General features: G+C 32.2%; 2 protein-coding genes and 1 long non-coding RNA gene across 4 annotated transcripts; 1 reads left to right on the top strand and 2 right to left on the bottom strand.

The window, feature by feature from the left end:
- Positions 1 to 1,058: 1,058 nt before the first annotated feature.
- Positions 1,059 to 2,266, bottom strand: LOC133682965 (uncharacterized). The gene is made up of 3 exons (XM_062106493.1): positions 2,113 to 2,266; positions 1,699 to 2,016; positions 1,059 to 1,588 (listed from the first exon to the last, which is right to left on the bottom strand). The coding sequence occupies exons 1-3, from the start codon at positions 2,264 to 2,266 to the stop codon at positions 1,458 to 1,460; spliced, it is 603 nt and encodes a 200-aa protein (XP_061962477.1). The 3' UTR covers positions 1,059 to 1,457.
- A 2,219-nt stretch (positions 2,267 to 4,485) lies between these two features.
- On the bottom strand, positions 4,486 to 5,655 carry LOC133682238 (uncharacterized). Its single transcript, XR_009836642.1, has 2 exons — positions 5,290 to 5,655; positions 4,486 to 5,056 (listed from the first exon to the last, which is right to left on the bottom strand). It is a non-coding gene; the product is annotated as an uncharacterized LOC133682238 (long non-coding RNA).
- A 1,646-nt stretch (positions 5,656 to 7,301) lies between these two features.
- On the top strand, positions 7,302 to 14,600 carry LOC133682416 (uncharacterized). 2 transcript variants are annotated; one of them, XM_062105761.1, is made up of 11 exons: positions 7,302 to 7,590; positions 7,915 to 8,287; positions 8,402 to 8,538; positions 9,247 to 9,360; positions 9,473 to 9,556; positions 10,331 to 10,510; positions 11,468 to 11,609; positions 11,948 to 12,108; positions 12,198 to 12,324; positions 12,480 to 12,560; positions 12,788 to 14,600. In XM_062105761.1, exons 2-11 carry the CDS (start codon positions 7,988 to 7,990, stop codon positions 14,189 to 14,191), a joined length of 2,730 nt encoding a protein of 909 aa, XP_061961745.1. In that variant the 5' UTR covers positions 7,302 to 7,590; positions 7,915 to 7,987; the 3' UTR covers positions 14,192 to 14,600. The 2 variants fall into 2 exon arrangements, with proteins under 2 accessions (XP_061961745.1, XP_061961744.1); XM_062105760.1 differs by having other exon boundaries at positions 7,303 to 7,590; positions 12,752 to 14,600.
- The last annotated feature ends 5,278 nt before the right edge of the window (positions 14,601 to 19,878 follow it).

Here is a 19,878-nt window from a genome sequence, read left to right as displayed (position 1 = left end):
TTTTAATTAATTAAATATATATATATATATAAAGTTATATTTATATTATTTAAAAAGTTTATTAAGCATTTTAAGATGTATATTGGCATTTAAGATGTTATGACTGTGAGCGAAACTAGAAAACAAAGAAAAAAAGAAGGGAGGAAGGTTGAATTTTTAAAGTATTTTTGAAAAAGTTTGAAAAATTTTTATTTTTTAAAGAAAAATTTTATATTAAAAATAATTTTTAAAATATAAAAAAATATTATTTTAATATATTTTAAAATAAAAAATATTTTAAAAAATAACTATTATTACATTTAAAAAAAAATTTACAAGGCCTGTTAATTAATTAACTATTCTAGCGCGTGCGGTGTGAACAGAACTGTAGCTTCGTTTTTTTCAATTTTTATTCTCCCTCCCATTTCCCTTTTCTTTGCGCGGGAGAGACAGACCCTGGAGGACAAATATAATAATAAAAAAAAAAAACAAAAAAAGTTAAAAAGGCAGGCAGCATATTGGAGCCGGGGATCTGCTTCACAGAGGAAAGAAAAAACAATAGTAAACTGTATGGATTATTTAAATTAATATTTATTGTAATTATAATTTATATTGAGACATATTACTATAGATAATAATTTTTTCAAGGTAGAAGTTCTTTTGTCCGATATCCATGTATTGGAGATACAAATAATTTTTTATAGCTGATAAATTTTATAATAAAACTAGAGATTTTCACTTATTAAAAAGCTATTAATGTTGTTGTAGGGATGTGTTAAGTAGGATGAATGAGATGTATGAGTTTGTTTGAAATTGTGATAATGATTTTGATTTAAAGTAATTTTAATTTTAAAATATATTAAAAAAATTATTTTTAAAATTAGTACCGATTTAAAAACATAAAAAAATATATTTTTTAGCAAATATAAATTAAAATTTAAAAGAATATAATTTGTACCGTATTCTTAAACAGGCTTTATAATAATGTAAAAAACTCGTTAGAATTGTTTGTCATTGTTTTTAATAAATATGGTTTTTTTAGTTTAAATTAATATTTTTAAATCATTTTAATATAATAATTTTATTTTTTTCAAGAATGAAAGATTTTCATTAATTTGGTCATAACTTTACAAGAAGGGCAAATCCCATTACACAACTTTACAAGAAAGGGCAAGCCCACGGCAGCATCAACTGGTCACTGGCTGCCAATTGCTACCAATATAGTGAAATTGAGGGCTAACTATCCCTATTGTGGCTGAGCAGGGAGGAGAAGAGAGGAGGGAAAACAACTAGACACAAAATTTAATCTTTAGATAGGCCTACTCCGCAGGCGCTGTCAGGGCTGAGTTCCATTATGTCAGCAAAAAGAATTAGAAACCACCTCTTTCATGAATCCATCAAGACACCCGAGAATCTAATCTCTGTCCATCTGTGATATTGGACTCCGTAATGCTCTTGATATTGCAACTCGTGGTAGGCTAGTGGCAAGCAGCAAAACTCCTGAACTTGCGTGCAAAACCGCTGCGATGCTTCTCAGGCCTGCATTTCACTTGAGGAAATTTAGGCACTTCTGATAGGCTAAGGACTTGAATCTGTCTCCTCTTTTTCTCTGTGATCACAAGAAAACAAAAACATTAGAACAACATACTTGGATCTTAATTACAGTGCAAAAGAGATCGAAGGAAACATAAATAAGAGAGTGAGAGAGAAGTCCCTAACCTTTTCCAATATTCTCATAACTTTCTTGTAGTTTCCTTTTTGCCGAATTAATCCTCAGCTCAAATGAGACTTTGTCATCAACAATTGCAGCTTTTGTTGATATCTTCTTATTGGACTCAATAGTTTCAGCTTTTGTTGATGTCTTCTTATCGGAATCGATATTTTCAGCTCTTGTTTCAGTATTTGTATCTTTAGGAGCGTTGTCCCTGTGCTTATAGACCTGCTCTAAAACCTTCATGTCCTTGCCCTTGCCATGCTTTTTCTGCATGATCTGCACCGCATTGAGGTTTCCGGATGATCCTTGAACTCTTCCCGCACCTGATCAATACCAAACAAGTCAAGTTAGCTGAAACAAAAACCATGATCAAATATGATCGGATCAAGTACGTAGACAGACAGACAAGTATGACTCACCTTTATGATCACCCTCAAATCCACTGAAAAACACTTGTTCGGACAGGTCAAAAAAGGAAGCTTCAGCAGCCATGAAATCTTCCTCATCGAAAGGAGGGCAGGCAAGCCCCACATCTTCTTCCACCAAGTCTTTTGTATTCTGATCAGCCACCATTGTAGACACAGCGGGTGAATTCTTTATGCTTATGTAATAATCTCAGTAGTGCTGCAATGAGAAAATATTAAAGCATGTCAAATACTCATACTGCTCTGTTTTGGAAAGAAATCAAAGCTTCCATGTATACAACATATCTACTCATCCAAAAATAGGGCTAACATGATATAATTTTTCCTTTATCCAAAACTAGGGCAACAGAACACAACTGAGGAAATCAAAATCAAAATTCACTGAACCTAATTCCTAATCCTCAATGTAACCCTAATTATGGCACGTAAATTGTAAATAAAAAAACAAAAAAAAACACAGAGAGGGAGAGGAGTACTTACTTGTAAACGCAAGATAGAAAAGATAAAGAATAATAGAAGCAGGTATTACTTAAATATATAGTGATCAAAGTAGCTCAGCCATGAGGTCCGAATTCATAAAGGAAAAGGCTTGGATTTCAAACTCTTAAGAAATGGCGGTTTCCGAGTTGGTAAACGATGTGTTAGTAAAACTCGTCGTCCCTTACGATCTTTATTTCTTCTTATTTAAACCAATTGGACCAAGCCTCCCTGGCCCAGGTGGCCCAGGTCCGCTAAGCCCTCGAGTCTACGTGCCTGGACACAAATTATTTTTTTAAGAAAATCTTTTTTTTAAGTTCTATCAAAAATACTACTTATTTTTTACATCAAAAATTAAAATATTATTTTTTTTATTAATTAAAATTAATATATATATATAATCAGACTTTTACCGTGAATTGAGAGTAAGAGCCGGTTTGGCTCTGCGACTATGACTATGTTTTTTTTAAAACGCAGTTACAGCTGTTTGGTTAAAAAAAATAAAGTATATTGTTCACTGAGTCCCTTTTTTTTCTGCATTGGAAACGCAGTATTTGCAAAGCAAGAATTCCATGTTTTTTTTGCACTGTTCACGGTAATTGCACTGTACAACGAACAGTGCAAAATGATGCACTATTCATGTTAAAAATAGTAAACAGTGCAATTCTCTTGCACTGTTCACTTGCATTGTGTGAACTTTTTTTTGTTAATTTTTTTAAAAAAACTAGTTTAGAGTGAATTTTATACATGATAATATTTTATCTAATTTTATTACACGCTAAAAAATTATGAAAACTGTAGTTCTTGTCAAATAAATTTTGTACATAATGAAATTGTAGATAGTTTAATAGAACAATAATTTTTTTATATATATAAAGTATGATTTATTTCATAATGTTACCGCAATAGTTAAATCCACAATATTTAAATTAAAAACCATCAATATTAATTTATATTTTTTAAAATTATTTTATAACTTCAATTTCAAAAACATTCTTAACCAAACACATTAAACTACTTTTTCTTCAACCTTAATTTCAACCACAGTTTTAACCAAACATCTATTTTTTCAAACCAACCATAACTAAAAATACTTTTTATAAAACAACTTTTTTTAAACTACAACCACAACAGCTACTGTAATACCAAACATATTTTAATATTATTATATTTAAACAGTGTTTTTTTGTTAAAATTTTCCTTTGATGTCGCGAGATGGAAAAAAAAAAAAAAAACATCTCCTCTCTTTTATGTGTTTCTTTCTGCACCACATTTCCTCTTTTTTTTTTCCTGCACCTAAACTGAAATCTTTCTAGTCAGCACCTTCAACAAGATCGGGAAAAGGAAGAGCAAAGCAGATAGAAGAAGAGGAAGAAAATGAGTGGTTTTGACACGTGGGTTGCTTACGTGCAATTAGAGGAAACATTGTTTGCCATATCATTCGGTTCGTTTTGGCATCTCTTATTTTTAGACATATTTTATAAATCCGATCCTTTAATTAACCTGACATAATAATAATAATCAAGTTATAGGTCAAGACCCAAGTTTTTAAAAAAAAGAGAGAGAATTTCAACCAATGCAACATAAAACTTACAGGAGATGGAACTGCATGTGTATAAGTAGAGTTTGTTTAGCGGTGTAGTTGCCGGTGTTTTTTGAATAATTTTTCGTGTCAAAACACATTTTAATAATTTTTTTTATTTTTAAAAAATTATTTTTGATATCCAAAACATATAAATTATATTAAATTTTAACAAAAAAAAATTAAATATTTTTTGAGAATACAGGTTAGACCGCGTTTCCAAACATGCTAGAAAACTAAGTACTGAAAAAATAAAAATAAAAAAAATCCCAAAACCCCACAACTCACACATGTTGAATACATACTGCTAAAAGAAGTGATCAATCTTATTGGCTTTTTAATTATTGATTTCTTCGCAATTAAGGACTTGAAAAGGGTGGCCTTTCTCTTACGTGCCCTTGCAGTTAAAGCCAATAAAAACAAATACGAGCACGCTTATTACTCTTTGTTTGGAATCAATGCTACTTTTTCTACTTCGCTTGCCGAACAAGAATTCTTTGATTCAAGATCCCCTTGTGCCCAACAACCCTCAGCTCCTCAATCTTATACAGGACCCCCACAGCATATCTCACATCAAAGATCATTACGAGCCCTCTCCTGGAATGTTTTTGTAAATTCTGAAAATTTTATGGTAGATCATGACGAGAATAAATTCGGAAGGCCTCTTTAGAAGAGACCAATTCAAAGCAAAGTATGTAGCCATGGAAATTGGAAAGAGCGATTGAGAACAACTGGCTTGACCCATGGAAAACCAGAAGGCTGGCATTTGATGCTGCTACAGACCAATAAAGGCATGCAAGTTGTAGACACAACCCATACCCCTTCGGCCCTCCCTCGTACAAACTTGGCTTTTGTTGCTCCTTGGTTTCTGTTTCTTTCCTGTAAAAAGTAAAATTGCACGGTCTTAATTCCTGGTTTTGCAACAGTAAAGAAAACCCCACAATTTCCTCACTTGTTCCATATCATTTCATTCTCAAACCAGAATCTTAATCTTCTATTTGACAGCAACGGAAGAGGAGGTGAGAGATAGAGCCATGACTCTCAGCGAGTTAGTAATACCTTTCCCAGATGAAGAACAAAAAATTAAAGATATAACAGCAACGTAATCTTACCTTGATTTGCAGATCTGAAATGAAGAGAGCCAAACAAGTAAAAAGCTTGCCTTGAACTTAAATTCCTCTGATCTTTTTGTATTGTGGATGGGATTACTTATACATATATAAACTCAGCATCTCAATCGGGTTGACCCACCAGGTCAATTGAGTTTTATCGAGCTAAATTTCTGACTGGTTTTTTCATCAACCTCACCCGATTTCAACTTCAGAGTAGCTGAATCCTAGATCGATCCACCAAATCAAACCAGATTTTAAAACTATGCTTTCAAGACGGCATATGTATACTGATTTTATCTGGTTGGATATCGGTTTGATTTTCCTCTTTTATTGCTCTCTTCTCCACCCCAACTTGTGTGCTGCCCCCTAAATAAATGACAGTTGCATCTTCTTCTTTTTTTCTTCAAATTTTGTCTATATTTTTTTAATTTTAATTTTTTTATTTGAAAAAATAATTTTAAATTAGAAATTATTTTTATTTTATCCTCCTTTATTTTTTTTTCAAAATTTTCTTGTTTATCTGATCATATATATATATATATATAGATTATTTATATTTTTTGTGATTTCTACTTTAATTTTTATTTTTTTACTTTGATAAATTTTTAAAATTAATATTTTTATTTTATCATTCAACATTAAATTAGTCAGGAATCAGGATTCTTGGTTAAGCATGTGTATGGAATTTCACGATTTATGATATTGGAAGATTAATCATGATTTAAAAGTTTTGCCCGTGTTTGCTTTGTTTTTCATTTTATTAGATCAAAACTATATTTTTTTATATATCTTTAAATTAATCAAACTGTTTAAGCTGAGTCAACTCAACTACCAAAGTTTTAAATTTCTTTTACTTTTTTGGAAATCTTAGCATTGCCCTGACTTCTTTCTTTTTTAATTATCTTTACAGTTTTTATTTTCAAAACATTAGAGATTGCAACGGTATTTCTTCATATGAATTTTTTTATAATTTTTTTTATAAGTCCACGATAACTAACAAGCATGCCACAAGTCCACGGCAGCGCGCGGGCATGATATCTGTAAATGAAGTGCATAAAGTTATATTCAAATAAAGGAATTGAAATAAATAAAATGTAGTGACTGAATTATAAGTTATGCAAATTATAGGGGACTGAAATATAATAAATGCAAAAATACACTGTAAATGAGCCGCAAAACGTGAGTTTATGGATAATGAAATTTCAAAAGTAAAAAAGCTAAGTTGTTTTAGTATTTTTAATAATTTCTTAAAAAGTATGCATGTTTGCCGCCTTGGCTTGGATTAGAAAGACATACCGTGTTCGTAGGGGTGTTCTTAAAGAAAAGAAACGTGTTTTTTAAGAATTTATTTATTTAATTTATTGTTTTGATATATTAAATTAAAAAATAATTTATAAAAAATAAAAATATATTATTTTAATGTATTTTTAAATAAAAAAATATTTTTTTTAAACATGATAAAGAAATTTAAAGAGATTTCAAAAAAAAATTTATTGAAAAAAAGGAGTGACGGTATTACTATACTAGAGAGGTGCAACGAGAGAAGTTACGTATATTGTTTTTCTTCATGATTTTTCAAAGTAAATCAAGTTAAGAACTTTCCTTTTTGACCATAAATTTTATGGATGAAACTTGAGATTTAGACTAATCCTTGTTAAAAAGAAAGAATTTGGGTGGAAGATGCCTCCACATCTTCTTCTTCTTTTTAATTCTCAAAAATTAAATTCATGGACGAAACTTGATAAACTACAACAGAAGGGTTGCATTATCGTAAAAAATACAGTTCAAGGCCCTAAAATCAGGAATTTTAAAGACCAGCGGCTGAAGTTGACAGAAAGTTAATCAGCCATCTCTTTATTTTTGTAAACAATACGGATTCCGGAACCCAAGGCAGGGCGCGATGGGCTAAGCCTAAGAGGAGCCATGGATAAGCGAAGCCGAGCCCCAAGCGCGCGAATGAAGGGTTGAATGTTCAACCTCCTAGCACCCTGTTCAACCAACCGTTCATAGTGCTAGGCTACACAAAACCGCACGGACACCACTCGTCTCATCTCTCCCTGTCGCTCTCTCGTATTCTTGTGGCGTCCCTTTCTCTCGTAAAAGCCTAGCCAATCAAGGAGGAGGAGGATAGCACTGGAAAAAAAAAAATAGAAGACCTCTCTCTCTCCTTCTCTATTTATCGCTTTAATTATCTCTCCGTTTCTCTCTTTTCCTCTCTCGTCGCTCCCTTGCTTTGCTTGCGCGTTTAACACACCAAGCAGCCTTCACTCTTAATTTGAGTGGTGCTCGTTTCTATTCAAGGTATTTTTTCCGTTCAATTATTTAGGGTTTTTCCTATTTCCAATTCGAAAGACCTATCTTTTAATTTTTTTTTATCTCGGTTTTTACATGTCTGGCTTTTCGATTTTCGCACCACGGGTTGCATTGTTCGATGAGGATGATTTATTTTAATTTCGGATTCTTTATCTATAAAATGTTGTATTGAATTAAAACATTGAATTTCTAGATTCTATATACTATTTTTCCAATTATCAATGCATTATAAAACTTTGAACTTGTTTATTAATTGACTATTTAACTAATATTTGAAGTAATTTTGTATTTTGCCTGTGGATAATTACACAGGTATACTTCAAACATGTTGCTTTAATCTTCCACTGAGGATAGGATTGATTGTTGACATCTTGTGCTGTGGTGAATGGCGGCTGATCAACGAAGAAAACGGCTTAATGGTGCCAACCTTGCTGGTTGTAGTTCCCGGGAGCCGTACAGAATGAAAAGGAATAAATCGAAGAATGCAAAATCTCTTATTTCTCTTGAGTGGGATGGCAACAGAAAGAAGGTTGTTGCCAAAAAGGAGCAAATTGGCATTAGTCAGAGAGATTTGATGCCATTTGCTGATTCTGTTCTTCACTATCATAATCCTTTGGCAGATGTTTTTGCTGTTCCTCGAGAGATTTTTGAGCTGCAGAATTTAGCAGAGGTCCTTTCCTACGAGGTGACTATAACTTGTGATCATTGTTTGTAATTATTCATGTGCATATTTTTTCCTTGCTCGCTTATGGTTTTTATTTTATATTTTTTTAATGCCTCTATGTGGAACCTTATGCAGACTTGGCAGAATCATTTATCGGAAGATGAGAGAAACTTTCTTAAGCAGTTTCTACCAACAGGACTAGGCACGGAAGAAGTTGTGGAAGCATTGCTTGCTGGGGACAACTTTCATTTTGGAAATCCATTGCTTAGATGGTAAGTATTGGTATTTGATACTAGTTTTTTGTTTTTTGTTTTTTTTTTTTTGGGGGGGGGGGGGGGTGGGGATCAACCACGACCTTTTTTGGAGCTCTTTGGAGATATGGCAATACAGATGCACTCATGAATTTTGATTTTTTTCCTGTGTTCTCTGGTCAAGGCTTTATGTAGGGATCCTTTGTTTTCTCTTCCATTATCTAATAAGCTATTTCCATGTGGTATTGAAGGTTTTCTTTCCCTCCTTTCCAACAATGTCTTCTGATCTCATCTTGTTTGGGCTTGAGCATATATATATAAGAAACAAAATTCATACTCGTGCTTTTTAGCCGTACAGAATTTTCTTTCCTGTTACTTCCTGATTTTTTAGAGAAATACTGTCATGTTCTGAATTTTTAACACTAAAGAAAGCTGCTTGACAGTGGCAACATGGACTGGTTTGAATCTTTTGTATTGTGGCATCAAGTTTGTTGATTCTCGGTGCTTTATCTTTCTTCTATATTATATAGGGGTTTTCATATCTTATAACTGCCTTGCATGTTCTTGATTTCTGGCATGACACTGATATGTTTGGGTTTCCTAGTATCAGAAAATTTAAAATAAAAAACTAGGAACTCTATTGTGGTTTCTCCTGAAGCTGTATATTATGAACTTAAGATCTTGTTTCAAAGTTTGATTAGACTATTTATGTGGAAAATGTTGTTGCAGGGGTGCTTCACTTTGCTCTGGTAATCTTCACCCTGATGTGGTTCTTTGTCAGGAACAGCATCTAAAGGCTGATAAAAAGGCATTCTACTCCAAGTTACAAGATTATCACATTGAGTAAGGCATACTTCTCTGATTTTGTTTCATTATTCAACTAAGCCGTTTAGGCGATGTGTGCTCCCTGTGTTAACAATGTTTGCTTAATTTATTGGTTTTCTGCTTGTGGCAGCATGATAACATGTTTGCAGAAGTTGAAGGACATGTGGGAAAGCAGCAAGGATCCAGAAAAGGAAATTTTGCAGAAGATATGGAGGTTTGTACCTGCTGCATGCTGTACCTTGTATATAAAGTCTCTGTATTATGCGCAAGCGAAGCAAAACATTGTACTGGCAGAGCCATGTTCCTCAGCTGTTTTGCCTTTATCATGCTTAACTACTCATTCCTAGACTCTAAAAAATGTCATGCTCAATAGTGTAGTAATGGGAAAGAAGATTTTGATCCCATTAAGGTGAAAAAAAAAAAAACTGAGAGCTGTACAGTTGTGGAATGTCATGTAAGTTGGTGGAAACTTGAACTAGTTGTTCTACTGGATTTGCGAAGCTGGTTAATTATTGTGGGGGATTTCTCTTGCGTAAAATGGCAAATGTTTCAATTCACTTGATTATAATTAGTTGTTTGGTTTTGCTGTATCTAATTACACCAAACTCCCTTATTTTTTTTCTGTGAACTATTTGCACACTTTATCCATTCTTTAATAAAGGGAAATTTGAGGAGGATTTAAATTATGCATAATTTTTCATTCATGCTTCCCTAATTACACTTGCATGCGCCATACTTTTTGATTACTTGATTGTGTTCCTGCTTTTCGCTATTGAAATATGTATTTTCATACTATTATTGCTTCATTACGTTGTTTGGAATGGTTCGGAGATAACTTTTAAGGTTTTAAGTCATCAAATTATGCATTTGATTTTTGAAGAGTTTATGCAGCAGTTTCTTCTTATCATAGTCTTTTATCAAGTTAATGAGGCTCTTGGACTTCTTCATATGATATTTATGTTCACATTTGGACATTATTTTTTTTAAGGAGGTCGAGAAGTGATGCAGATAAAAGAATTTCCCCTTGCAATATCGAGTCTAAATTTCATGGCACTGGGGAGAATGAGTCGGCGACATCCGGATCCTGCTCCTTGGTTGCAGAGGAGAAAACATCTAGCAGCGATACCCAGAACTCTCCTTTAACAAAGAGTGGAGAGGTTCAGAAAAGGTAATTAAGCTTTCCTCAGCTAGTCTTCCTTGCCATGCATTTGATTGTTATTTCTTGAAGTTTTCCAAGGTTTAATTAAGTGAGGTTTTTTCATTTTCTAAACCAACACTTCTTCTATCCATGAAATACAATCTAAAAATTTATTCGTGTTTCTATCATTACAGGTCCCTGCTTGTAAAGGTTCAATACCTTTATTGTTGTGTTCATCAATCTTTGAAAGATAAACATTGTGAAGATACAAGTATAAAAAAAAGGATAAAAATATCTCTGTTATTTTTAGATATCTTGCTTTACAGAGCTTCTGAAAATTTGAAAGGATAACCAAAATCTAAACTCTGTTTGAGGATCACTACTAGATTCCTGTATCACTCTCCCCCAGAACAATATCAATTAGCTGATTTGGTTTGAGACACATCTCTTCTGATTTACTATCTTCTGACAACCTTCTTAAAGAAGCCTGCTTATCCTCCCGAGGCTATGCCTCTACAGGCTCATGTTGGAACCCTGTTTTGATTATCATGATTGTTGCTAACATTAGCTTCATTATATTCTTTCATGGAGGGTGGAGACATAAAAGCCTTCCGTGTTCTTATTCTTGTGCTTTTGTTCTCCCGATAAAATTCATAGTATCCGCCCCCTTCAACAACACCATCCTTCAAGATAAGTAAATAATATATTGAGATGCCTGTAGCTCCTGTATTTGCTTTTGGAAAGTGCTGGTTGGTTTGATGCAGACATTCTGGTCTTAATATCTTTTTCTTAATGTTATTCTGAGCTTTATGATTTATTTCTCCCTTTTTGGTGCAATGCTGCTAATATCTTTAGCTGGTTGCAATTTGCAGTGGCCTTGCCTCTTTTCCAAAAAATAATTACATAATGGGCAGGAGATCTTTTAGATCTTATGTTGCATTCCCTGCACAATTGTGTAAGAATCTCACTAGTTGCCTTTGGTGTCAGGATTTGTGAGAAAGGCTCCATGAAGGAGAAACTGAGTAAGTCGTTGCTTGCTTCAGATGATGCAAGACCTGGAAAAGGAGACAAGCTACACAGGCGCAACATCCACCGTAGTGACGGTGCAAAATATATGTCATACTTGAAGGTTGGCGTCTTTGGTATTTCTTAGTTTGTATGAAGTACTTTAGTATTTATTCTTTACCTTAATGGCAGGATTCATCCATCATAAAATTCTCCTGTTTGTCAAGTTTTACGTGTCCACACTTTTTACCCTGCATACTTAGGTGACCACCACAATCAATGTTTACCTAAAGTAGTAACCAAGTCAAGTGATAATAATCTCTCTCTCTTGCATATAGCAACAAGGTTAGAAATTTGCAAAATGTTGGAAATGTGGAAACTACATGTGATTCTTCTCCTCTTCTTGTTTTTAATTTTTCTCTCTTTTTAAGGATTTTGCTGATAACCTGCATTTGATATCAGATAAGCAAGAAGCAGCACCAACTTGTTAAGAACATGAAGCAGTCTGGTAAAAGCATTCAATCTAAGTCTCTTAACTGTGTGTTAGGTGACCTTGATACTTTGCATGTACAACCATATGAAGAATTCGTGAAAGAGGAACAGAAGAAGTTGCAGGAGCATTGGTTAGTTGTATATTGTTGGACTACACTTCTTTTTACGGGCACAAAAATGTTTGATTTCTTCTCTCAAAATATGATTTTGTTTTATGTAGGATGCAATTGGCAAACAAAGATCTTCCTGTAGCACATGCAATCTGGAGAGAGATACAGTTTCAGAGACAGGAGATAACCAAATCTTTGGAGGAAGAGATAGAAGGCCAATTAAAATATCCAGTGGAGGTCTGATATTCTGGCCTTGTGTATTTTTCCTTTTCGCCCTGGACTAGTGGGCTCGTATCATTTTGTTGCATGTCCAGTGCAGCAGAATTTGTATGACAGTGAAATCCTAGAAATCTTCCCTATTCTATATTTAACTTGTTTGGTTCCTGAACCAGCATCTGGAGAAAGATGGTCATGAGACTCTGCTTCAGGATCAGAGCGATCAATGTGCAGACCGACATGACACCAACATGGAGGTTTAATTCTCTGTCCTCATATCAACCTCCCCTCCCCACCCTTTTATTTTTTTTTGCTCATCACTCAATTATACAGCTAATATCATCTGCTTACCATCAGAACCTGTTTAACCCAAATCTCATTGTTGAATGATGGTTGCATTCTTCCATACTTGATTCTAAGTTTGGCTTTTTTGTCATTGTTTTTTCAGGATAAGCAGGAACAGAACCATGAAATTGTGCTTCAGGATCAGCAGGAACAGAACCATGAAATCGTGCTTCAGGATCAGCAGGAACAGAACCATGAAATCGTGCTTCAGGATCAGCAGGAACAGAACCATGAAATCGTGCTTCAGGATCAGCATGATCATGGATCAAGAAACGAAGAATCCAGCATTTCTGATTATGGAGATTCTGGTTCAGGCTCCCAGCAGAATCAGTCCCCGCATCATCTTTCCTCCCTCTCTGTTAGCCAGGATCTTAATCCTATAGATATGAATATGGAAAATAATCATGTCCATTTGAACTCTAATTCAGATGAAGCTTCTCCACATGTATCTCAGTACTCAGGGACCATGCACATCGGAGACACTTCCATTGATCAGGGAGTTCCTTTCTCTTCTGGTGGAGATGTCTGGTCAGCAGTTAGCATATCCAACTCATATTATGATTCCACTGCAAATCATGAATACACATCTGCTGGTAGATTGTCACTGCCACATCAAGTTAATGAAGAACAATGCTCCCAGTTGATTGATTTGGAATCTGAAGTGCATGAAGAGGAAACTGGAAAAGATTTGTTGCACAGACAATCTGATGATGGTTCTTTCAGTTCTTACCCAAACCATGATCGTAGTGGGTTGCTTCAATCTTTGTTCAAAGGTCAGGTAACGTTACCCTACCATAATGAACAAAAGCCAACCGGGTTAGATTTTCAATCACCAAATGATGTTATAATGCAAGATGGTCAGTATACAGGGCATATCCAGGGGCAGCTTCAGTCCTCGCTGTCACTTGAACAGAGACAGAAGAATCACATTGAGGATTACATGCAACAAAATATATCAGAGGACATTTATTCAGAGGGAGGAGGATTCTTGATTCCAAGACAAGGACATGCTCCGCTAGTCAATCTGCAAGAATGGAATGTTAATCCTGTTCGCATGCCAGCACGGCTCCAATCCCATCCAAATGATGATGGTTTGTTAACCCAGAACTGGTTCTCTGGGGAGCATCAAGTTCGCGGGGACTGGAATGGTGCATGTGGTGTTAGTGTCACAAACCAGAGCATTGGAAGTAATGCAGATCAAAGCCTATTTAGTGTTCTATCCCTGTGTAACCAACTGCATATGGCAAGCCCCATTAACCAATTACGTTCAGGTAGCCTCACCAACCAGCATCCAAATGGTACCATAGATTCAGTGGGCTCTGCTGAGCAGTTTGTGTTGCCGAGGACCTATGGTATGGTGAGCGGGGTTACCCCCAGGGTCAGTAATGCTTTACCACAACCAGCTCATCCACTCGATTACTTTAGCGGGCGTGACACTGCTAGTTCTCTGATGCCCGATGATATAGGATGGATGGCTTTGCCGCAGAATTCTGTTTTACATGATCCAATGGGGAAGCCATACTTGAGGTCGTGGAACCGATGAATATCCTTTCCCCCTCAATTTTGGTAGGTGAAGTACAAGGTTATGATCATGAGAAGAAATGCCAGCACAAGATGTGCCTTCATAGGAAATCGTGACTTGTTATCTATTATAGGGAATTTTGAACTTATTGCAAGGTTTGCAGAAGTGTAGGAGCTTGTGACAAATTCTGAGATAGGTTTTTGTACATACTTTATACGAGAGCCAATTCAAGCACCATGTAAATATCCAGATGTTAGATAGGCAGGTGAGAGCAAGGGCAAGGAAGGATCGAAAAAGATTCTGGTATCTTCTATCTGGTAGGTAAGTTACACTGCATTTTTTGTTTCCAGTCGCATTTTTTTTCTTTGTTGACCGAGAAACATCTTTCAATAAATTTGGAGGCTGGAGGCTCTCACATCTTTGTTTTTTATTCACCGGTTGATTCTTTCATTGATTGCAAGCTCAATTTACTTGCAATCCCTACTTTCAAGAGTTTTTCAAAGTCCATGCTGTAGTCTCAAGTAGCTCGGTAAAAAAATAACATGGTTTTAACAAAATGATTTGTTTTGTTTTGACGAAGCATACCCTTTTTGTTTTTAATTTTCAAAGTTCTAACCTTTTATTTGTTAATTATAAAAAAAAAACAATTTATTTATTATCAATAAATACTCTGTTCATTGAATTGATTTTATCTAACTTAAATTGCTGTGATTTTTTTTTCCTTTCAAATTAATTTTAATCCTATATTTTGTTAGACTGTTTTAATTTTACACCAAAAATGCAACTTCTTTTATTTGTGGAGTTTGTCTTGTCTCGGGGCGATTCCCTTGTTGGTTTCACTATTAGAAATCTCAAAATCACATGCCCTCGACAAATACCCTATGTGATGAGGGTGGAGCATTGAATAATAAATGGTGATGAATTTACCTTATGATTATTGATATTTTAGTAATTATATTAAAATTCAATATTTATATAAACTTGATATTTATTATTGTATGTTAGTTTTTAAACATTACATTGTATACCAAAAAAAGATTAATTAGTGAGAAATTGAACCTGCTTTGAAAAGTTGATGGGAAAAAGTATTTTCCCTGTCTTGAACCTAATGAAAAAAAGGGATGGCTTAGAAGTTATTTAGAAACAGAGTGATACTTAAAATTCCTGAAAGGTTGAGGAAAAGAAAATACAGCCTTTTGTTCAAATGTAATATTTTTAAATTTAAAAAACTGAAAAACTACTTTTCTATTTTTTAGAATTTATACTATGTTTATAAAATATATTTTAGAGGTTTTTCATAGTTTTTCAATTGAAAAAAAAAGAGAGCATTATAATTATAATTTTAATGAAATAAAATTGTTATTCTACAATTAGATTATTATAAATATAAAACATTAAGGTAATTATTATAAATCATGATTTTAATTTCTTATGAAAAATATTCATAATCTTGATGTATTTCTTTATTCAGTTTTGCTTTCTAAAAATGAATATTTTTAAAATTTTTCATTTAAAAAAAAAATTACGTTAGTGAACACATCGTTAAATGTTTTGGCTTCTTTTTCTATAATTTACTGACTTCTACTGTTTTTATTTTATGTTACTTTCTATAATTTACTGACTTCCACTATTTGACTTTATTGAATTAGGTGTTCTGGGTTTTACCGTATATTTGGTACTACAATGCAATGTGTTTTTTAAAATTATTTTAATTAAAAATATATTAAAATAATATTTTTTAAAAAATCAATAAATAATTTAAATAATAATTTTTTTAAAATAATAATTGTAAGGCAAAAACACTAACTTAGTATTGAACTTGTCTCTTTGCATAATCCCGCTTGGAGCACTTGGTACTCGTTGGGGCATGTGGAACTGGAGGAACAGGAGCATCTTCGATCCTCATTCTTCTCATCCACGCAAATAGATGGCATTTGTATTCAGGTAGAGGAACTTCATCTAGCTGCCATGGAGTCTACTGGAATCAAGGTGAAAACAATGATCTCTTGGACGCCTCCATGTATGGACTGGGTTAAGCTTATAACTTGAACGGATCCATGAGAACTTCTGCGGTGGTGGTGCTATGCCCTTATGCTGGAGGACTGACTAGAGATGCCACTGCTTCTTGGCTTTGAGTTGCAGGGTGGATATTTAAAAATATTTTTAAAATCAAATTATAATTACAATTTCATTTAAAACTCGAGTTAAATTTAAGAATTTATAAAAATAAATTATTTGAATATTAATTTTTTACATGTAATTTATTTTTTATGAACTGTTTACCGTGGAAAATTATATATAGTTTGTTGTAATTGGCTTCTGTTGAAAAGAGCGTGGCAGGTTAGGAGTCGTCATATTTATGGAGAGGCCAGTCATTGTACCGATTAGCTTGCCAATCATATGCTCTCCGGTGCCTTCGCTCTGCTGCGGAGCTGATTTTTATTTTTCATAAAAAATAATATATAGCTATGACAAACAAGAAAATATATATATATATATATATGACTATTGGATTAAATAAATTATTTTTATTTTAATCAAATAATATAAAAATAAACAGGATCAAATTTTCAAAAAAAAATCACAAAAACCTATTGAATTTTTAATTTTAAAAATAAACAAATGATGTAGCTTAATTTTTAGACTATTAAATACAAAATGATAAAATGAAGTAAAAACACTTGAGATATTGACATTGATCAACTCGAGTTAACATGAAAAAATTGTAATCTCGGTAATCAAAAGTGAGTCAACCTAGATTATCAAGTTAAAAGAGTTGATGAATCATAAATAAGAAAGAATTTATTTATTTTAATTATAAATAATAAGATTTGTTTTATGGAACATATATATATATATATATATATATATATTATATCTTTTGTTCCACTTCAGGTCCTGTATTATTAGGAATGAGATTGCTACTTTTTTTTGTGTCAACAAAAAAACTTCATTGTATATGAGTTTTTATGATTGTTTTATTGTTAAGTATAGTTATGGTTTTTTTGGCCATCTATTTATTCAACAAATAAATAACAGTTTTATTTATCAATATATATGGTCTCGAACCATCAATAATAATTTTTCCATAAAATCCACATTTCAAATTATGAGATCGAAATAACATAATATAAAAAAAATATCAATTTGTATTAATCATTTAAAACGGTGACCTAAATCATTAGATTTGAAGAACCCTAACCAGAAAATTATAAAGCCGAATTCCTAATTAATTAAATATTAAAAAATAATTTCAATTATACAAAAGGATTCAAAACAAAAAATAACAATTAAAATAATAAGGATCAAAATTATAATATAAAATAAATTTTATATTTTATTGAATGATGAAATTGAAAAGAAAATCCATCTAGTGAAAAACAAAAAAAAACATTGAAAAAAATAAAGATCAAAATTGACATACAAAATAAGTTTTATACTTGATCAAGGGGTGAAATTGAAAAGAAAAATAAATATAGCAAAAAGACTCAGAAAAATAAAAAAAAATAATGATCAAATTGGTAAAAATAATATACCATTAATTTGGATAGAAGGATGAAACTGAAAACAAATAAAACTTTTACAAGATGACAAATTAAAAAATTTAGAAATAAAAAGAATTATGACAAAATAAAAAAAGTAATATATGATAAATTGAGATTAAATGATGAAATTGAAAACAAATAAAACATCATAAAAGGATCAAGAGTAAAAATTAAAAATAAAAAAAATAAAGATTGAATTTGAAACATTAACAACAAAAAGGATTGAGTTGTCATTTTAACGGGAAAAGAGAGAGAAAAGAAAAAAGAAGAAGAAGAAGAGAAAGACTAATAGCATATATCATAAAAAAGAGGACTATGCTCTCATTTTAGGGGGAGGGGGAGAAAAAGAAAAAAAAAAGAAAAATTCATCGACGACAAATCAACCACCCATCACCAATATGCGCCCATAAAAAGAAAGAGAATACGGCGATGCTTTCAACAACATGACTGGAGAGCATTTTTTGACCTCGGAGGCACTGCATGCACCGCTTGAAGGGTACGGGTGCCCTCATACTAGCGCGAGCCATACACATTATCTACCTTTTATTTTCTTTATCTATGAAAAGACTCAGTTGTACCAAGCTAACATGATAATAGCGAAAAGATTTTTGTGGAAAGACAAAAAAAAAACCCATCAAGGTTAGTTTTTATTTTTTTGACTTCCATTGGTATTTGGTTGTTTCATAGTGTTTTTTTTTTCTATGTTCAGTTAAATATCAAAATACCTTTTATCTGATATGATAATTATAAAAAATATAAAAATACAAAATCACCCCTCGAAAACCAGTTTTAAAACTTTTATTTTTAAAAATATTTTTATCATTTCACTCATCTGACATGATAATTATAAAAAATATAAAAATACAAAATCCACTCGAAACCAGTTTTAAAACTTTTACTTTTAAAAGTATTTTTATCATTTTATTTTGCTTTTGAAATATAAAAAAGACTTACTTGTATATGATTAATTTGATAATAACTAGTACATCTTATTAAAAGATTTTAATATCCTTTATAGCGCTAGTTTTAGTTTTTCTAACATGAAAGATAAAACCATCATATATATATATATATATATATATATATAAATAAATAAAAGATGATTCTCAATATTTTTGGTAATTATTCAAAGTGAAAATCTAAATCTTGATTGAAAACAAAAGAGGTCAACGGTTTTCGTGTCTTCAACATTTCATCAAATCAAAATCTTGGAACTCGTCACTGCCAGGTTTACTTTAACGGTACGAGTTAAGACCGTTTGTCTATTCCGACATCGATGATAAACACACACACACACACACACAATGAACACGGTGACAGGTAGAAATTAAAACAAGAAATAAAATAAAAAGAAAATATTCAACATAAAATAAAGAGGGCAGGGACAAAGATTGTATTTGTTTGAACTTTTTAAAATGTTTTTTTAAATATTAATTTTTTTAAATTAATTTAAATTAAAAATTTTAAATTTCAATAAAAAACAAATTAAAAAATCAACCGAAAATCAATCAATCAAATGATCGATCATAGAATAGAAAGCTTGGCTGCCATTTGCCGACAGCCATTTCAAATGGTTGCTTGCCACCACAAGGTGAAGTGGGGCAAAAGTAAAACAAGACAAACAAACACAAGGGGACAGGCGGACTTGTTTCTAGTTTTGCCCAGCGTTCATCTCGTACCAAAGGTTATTAATTCCATTCCATTACGTTTCTTTTAAAAATATCAAAATATTTTATATTAATTTAAAAATTAAATAAAAACAAAATAATTTTTATTTCATTTTAAATTTCAGTCTATTCTAAATTTTTCAGCTAAATTTCAGTCGTAATATTCCAGTTTCATTCTACATGTTCCATTCTAGTTTTAAAAAGATATTGAATCAAATTAAACATAGTTCAATTTAATTAATTAAACTATCCAAGTATAAACGGTTTTTTTTCATTATTATTTTCAATAACAATGATGATAATAATAATAATAATATTGAAAATTATTATTATTATTTTCATTATCAATGATATTAATTTTTTAAAATTAGATTTATCACTAATATATATAATTTATATTCATGTTGTTTTTTTCATGTTTATACTTTGTAGAAATTTGAGCAAAACAAGAGATGCTTTACATCTCATTAGCCTTGATAACATTGACCTAACTTTA

This window comes from Populus nigra, chromosome 2 (genome assembly GCF_951802175.1).
Source record: "Populus nigra chromosome 2, ddPopNigr1.1, whole genome shotgun sequence".
NCBI classification, from domain to species: Eukaryota; Viridiplantae; Streptophyta; class Magnoliopsida; order Malpighiales; family Salicaceae; genus Populus; species Populus nigra.
The sequence above is the reverse complement of the archived record's forward strand: the minus strand, read 5'-3'. Positions and strand labels throughout refer to the sequence as shown.

Bases quoted from the DNA above. Each gene is read 5' to 3' on its own strand.
- LOC133682965 (XM_062106493.1), bottom strand. From the start codon at position 2,266: ATGGTGGCTGATCAGAATACAAAAGACTTGGTGGAAGAAGATGTGGGG. The intron at 2,017-2,112 runs GTGAGTCATACT...GGTATTGATCAG, and splicing joins ATTTGAGGGTGATCATAAAG to GTGCGGGAAGAGTTCAAGGA. The intron at 1,589-1,698 runs GTTAGGGACTTC...TTGTGATCACAG, and splicing joins TTATGAGAATATTGGAAAAG to AGAAAAAGAGGAGACAGATT.
- LOC133682416 (XM_062105760.1), top strand. From the start codon at position 7,988: ATGGCGGCTGATCAACGAAGAAAACGGCTTAATGGTGCCAACCTTGCT. The intron at 8,539-9,246 runs GTAAGTATTGGT...ATGTTGTTGCAG, and splicing joins GGAAATCCATTGCTTAGATG to GGGTGCTTCACTTTGCTCTG. The intron at 9,557-10,330 runs GTTTGTACCTGC...ATTTTTTTTAAG, and splicing joins ATTTTGCAGAAGATATGGAG to GAGGTCGAGAAGTGATGCAG.